This window comes from Grampus griseus (assembly GCF_964374135.1).
Source record: "Grampus griseus genome assembly, chromosome: 16".
Classification (NCBI taxonomy): Eukaryota; Metazoa; Chordata; class Mammalia; order Artiodactyla; family Delphinidae; genus Grampus; species Grampus griseus.
In genome coordinates, this window is record NC_139010.1 from 83,772,118 (window position 1) to 83,776,690 (window position 4,573).

The following is a 4,573-nucleotide window of genomic DNA, read 5'->3' on the forward strand; positions in this document are numbered from 1 at the left end:
CCCGCCCTGCCCCGCGCGCTCCCCGGGCTCGGGCAAGTCGGGCGCCCGGCAGCTCCCCGCTTTCCAAGCCCAGGCGCCTCCGTGGGTCGCCCGCCCGGGCCCCGCCGCCGCCCCGAGCCCGCGGGGCCGCCTTGAGCGCCCGGCCACGGCCGGGATCCGCACGCGGCGGGCGGTCCCGGGGCCGGGGCGCAGCAACCGCACGTGGCCGCGCGGGGCCGGGCCTGGTGGGCGCCCCGCAGGAGCGCTGGGGGCCCCGGGGCGCCCGGGCCCGCGCGGCCACGTGCTCCTCGCCGGATGATATTTGGAAAGAAAGTGCTAATGGCCAATCTGGTGTTTATTTTGAAACTGCTAACAATGATTTTTCTCGGGTAAAAAGGCAGTGTCTGCGCACACGCTCTGGTGGGTTTTGAGCAGAGGCTCCGCCAGATGGTGCGAGGCCCTAGGTGCGCACACGACCGCGCTCAGCCCGGCTCCGCAGCCGGGAACCCGAGCCGGGGGGCCGCCCGCGCCTGCCCCACCGCCGGCCTCGCCAAAAAAGAAAGGAAAAAAAAAAGGGAAAAAGGCCACTGGGGGAGGGGGAGGGGCGGGGGCCGGGAGCCGCTAGTTCCCCCGCAGAAAATTCCACGGAACGGGGAGGGGAGTCTCCTCTCCAGTTCCCGCCCTCCCCCCCGAAAATTATCTGGAAATCACTTCCAACCTCCTCGGGCACTTCTGACACTTTCCTCCACTTCCAGGCGGACAAAGCCCTTTCTCGGGAAAGCCCGGGGCCGCCCTCTGGGCAGAGGGAAGGGTTCCCTCGAGCCCCTCTCCCACTGCCTCCTTCCCGACCCACTCGGAACCACAGAAGTGATGGGTGTCACCCCAAGCCAACGGGCCGCCTGGGGCTCAGGGCGCGTGGCCGCGGCGGGCACCAGCACTTCTGAGAACGCGGCTTGTCCTCGGATGGATCCCCGTATTTATATTTGATTTATTTTTTATTTTGTAGCACAAACAGAAATCCATAAACTGTCGGTTCAGCGCCATTGACTCTTTGATCAGTTACTGGGCTATTTCTTTCCTTCCCCACCCCCCCCATCTCCGTCAGTGAGAGGAGATTAAATGCCTTTATTCTCAGCCCCGTTTATACTGTTAAGGTACAGGGAAAAATGAACAATAAAAGTGCACTTAAAACGGAAACCTCCTCCTTCTCTATGCAGAAACTCAGCGCTGCCTGCATCAACCTCTTCGTTAGACTACAGCGATTTCCGAAAACATTTAGCCCTTATATACAAAGGAAATAAAAGCACCCTGTCAACGCGCCTCCCGAGTTCCAGAGGCTTCCCTGAATCCCAGTGAAATAATTACCGAAGGGCGCGCCGCCTCCGTCTTTGTCAGAAAGACCGTAGTTTACCTGTCAGATCTGTTTTACTCTAAGAGAAAACCATAGTGTTTTACCACTGCAGACATTAAAATCTAACACGCTTGTTGCCTAGGTAAGGACAAACTTTTTAAAGGGGAAGTAAAATCCGAAAACCAATTGCCGTGCAGAGAGTGGGAGGCATGCGTGCTGGGCTGCAAGAAGCAGAAAGAGTTCCCTTTTTACTTCGCTCACAATTCTTCAAGTTAGCATCAAAACTGAAGACACTACTTTCATTTCTAAGCGTGAAGCTCAGTTTGGAAGTATATTTTAAATCAATCTGTGCACAGTGGATTTCACTTAGGCGTGGGATTTGCCCCTCCCCCACACTACTTGAAGAAAACGGGGGGAAAATCTTTAAAACAACTAAACAACAACATACCACCCAACACAAGACCAGCCAGAGACTGCACAATGTCAAAAAGCAATGAAGCACTTTTCTGCACTTAATCACACGACTGATAGCCAATAGTTATCATCGGAAAAGTTGACCAAGACAGGTTAAATAATTTAATAAGGAACTGCTGGTAATTATGTTATTTACAAGGTATGACAGAGGGTGGAAAGGGACGAGAAGCTACCCCCAGAGCAATGGACGGGTTTGGGTGACCCCTGGAGCTCGGAGTTTGAATTATGGAGATGGGGGGCTGAGAGGTGAAGATGGACTAGAGGAGAACAAGGTGACTTTTCACCCCAACACATTTAACTTTTAAATCCAAATAAACGTCTCGTGTTACTAGACCATCACACTGGAAAGGAGGGAAAAAATGAGCTAATCAAGTCCAACCCAATGGGCTCTGGGAAGGAGTTAGTTGTCTTTGTTATAGAAAAAAAAAATCAATGAAATGATTCCAAGCAGAGAGAGAAACGTTTAAAAATTTACAAGGGGGGAGACCCTGAGAATTTTGTCAAATATTAATTACCGTAATTAATTAAGACAGAATTTGATTCCAATCACAAGGCATTTAATAAAGCATGTATGTCCTGTTCTAATGACAACATAAACTATTTTACCAATCACTTCATTTATTCCAATAAATATGGAATTCTCATTAGCATGTCAAGGAAACTAAATGAAAAACAAATACACCAGATCCATTTGTCAGTCTCCTAGTCTCTGAAACCCCAGGGCAGCCCCAGCTGAGCAGTGAAAACTAGTGTCGAGGCTTAAACTTTCTCACCTGTTTCGTCATTGAATCTATGAGGCGAACATACAGATCCTGCTCCGTTCTGACTCCTGCGAAGAAACAGGGACAGATTCTCATCAGGACTTTTAGCAAGGGCACACGGGGGCAGAGGAAGTCGGTAACCCGGGACTGCCACCTCCATGATGCAGCAAAAGTTAGGCATGCCCTTTAAAAGGCAGGAAAGAACCCCAATCACTTCTCATTTAAATTTTTTCTTTTCTTAATTAAGAACCTCAATACTCTTAGAGTTTGCATTTAAAGGTGCAAGAAATGTGCCTGGCTGAGAGCAGGCCTGGTCGCTGCTCCGGGTGGGCCATGTGCTGCTTTATTTTTGAAAACAGCACGAAATGGAAACTAAGTGAGAGTCTGAACTCTTTCTAATGTCTCTCGAGGATTTTTTTTAAATCTCAGTGCACAGGAAGTAAGTTGTGCTCGGTGTACAGAGCTACCCCCGTTTCAATAATTAACATTAATTTGCAAAATTGAAAAAAGTCACTTAAAAGTGATGTTCTGCTGGCGCCCCGTATCGATCCCCTTTTTACTTTCTGCTTCGAGCCCGACCGGTTAATCATGTGAAGGGCCATCGACTTATTGATCGTTTATGTTTTGTTTTCCTTCTATGCCATGAGAAGATTTCGTGTTTACATCCATGTCATTTTAATCTCAAAATCTTTATGTCCTTTAGCCATCGCGGAAAGGGAGAGCGAGCCCGGCGGGGCGGGAAGGCAGGAGCGGCCGCCGCCACTTACCGTTGCTGTACAGCAACTGGAGTTTATAGTGGATGCCGTTGTTGGTTTTCTCGTTGTTGGGCTCCTGAAAGTAACGATAAATAATTGCATTTAGTGCGATCGGTGTCCGGCGCGGCCACCGCACTCGGTCCCCCTCCACGACCGAGGCCCCTTGGCCTCACGCATGGCAGGATTCCTAGCTCGGAGCAGCGCGGTGATGTCACTTTCCTGCTGGAAGGCCAGCGTTCTACTCGCCCGGAGTAAGTCCGGGGGCGCAGAGAAGTTGCCCAGCCCTCGGCTGGCCCGGGCGGCCGCACGTGGCGGCGGCGGGGGGCGCCTCGCAGAGCGGTCCCCGCCGCCGAGGGGGCACTCGGGGCCACCGCGCTTGGGCACCGCCTGCCTCCCACTTCTAGAAAGATGGAGGGTGTGACTGTATGTTTGCACTTACTTTCTCTTTCTCCACAAAGTCCACAAAAGCGGTCCTTTCAATCTCCACCGGCTGCCCCTGCCTGTCGTAGAGCGCCAGCACGAAGTGGAAGAAATTGGATTTCCGGAGGTTGGAAGGCGGCTGCTTCTCGAAGTGCGCCCGCGCCAGCCCCACGCCGCTGCGGGAGGAAAGAGACAGCGGCCCGGTGAGGAGCGCGGCGCCGGCCGGCTGCGGGGACCCGGCGGGGCCGGGGCCGGGGCGCGCGGGGGCGGCCGGTACGTACCTCTGGGCGGCCGTGTTGGCGTCCACCACCCCCGCCGTGTGCATCCACGAGCGCACCGGGTTCATGCCGCTGCCCAGCGGCTCCTCCTTCATGGTCGTGCCCCCGCGCGGAATATTCTCCTGAATCCCAAACATGAAAACTGGTGGCGGCGGCCGCAGCTCCCGGCCGAAAGCGCTTCCGCGAGCAGCGGCGCTCGGGGCTCGGCGGCAGGCGGCTGCCCTGGCCGCGCTGGCCCTGCTCGGCGCCTGCGGTCCGGCCCGCCGCCGGCTTCAGCCCGTCCCGGGCAGGCGCGACATACACCGGCGGCCGGGCGCTCCGGACGGCCGGGGGCGCGGAGGCGGCTACACCGGCGGCGCTTCGGCGGAGCAGGACGCGGTGGCCGCGGCGGCGGCGGTTTTTGTTGTTGTTTTGCAGGCGCGCTCAACGTGGTGTCATCCTAGCCAGGCGGCGTCCGCGGCTGCAGGACACTGCGGGATCGCCCGCTTCTGGCGCGGCCCGCCTGCTCCAAAGACAAATAAACGGGGCAGTGAGTGCCGCGGCGCAGTCCCGGGC

The 4,573-nt window shown here is 55.4% G+C and overlaps 1 protein-coding gene across 6 annotated transcripts in view; it reads right to left on the bottom strand.

Moving 5' to 3' along the window:
• The window catches only part of EBF3 (EBF transcription factor 3), a gene marked incomplete at its 5' end in the record, with an annotated part of 116,950 nt that extends 112,795 nt beyond the window's left edge, over positions 1 to 4,155 (bottom strand). For 5 of the 6 annotated variants that reach the window (XM_082673262.1, XM_082673261.1, XM_082673260.1 and 2 more), the window contains 4 exons: positions 2,578 to 2,633; positions 3,333 to 3,396; positions 3,760 to 3,916; positions 4,022 to 4,155. In XM_082673262.1, coding sequence (XP_082529388.1) covers positions 2,578 to 2,633; positions 3,333 to 3,396; positions 3,760 to 3,916; positions 4,022 to 4,155 — 411 coding nt within the window. Of the gene's footprint in view, positions 1 to 2,577; positions 2,708 to 3,332; positions 3,397 to 3,759; positions 3,917 to 4,021 lie in introns of those variants that run through there. The other variant, XM_082673263.1, reaches the window with a different exon arrangement.
• Positions 4,156 to 4,573: the final 418 nt, after the last annotated feature.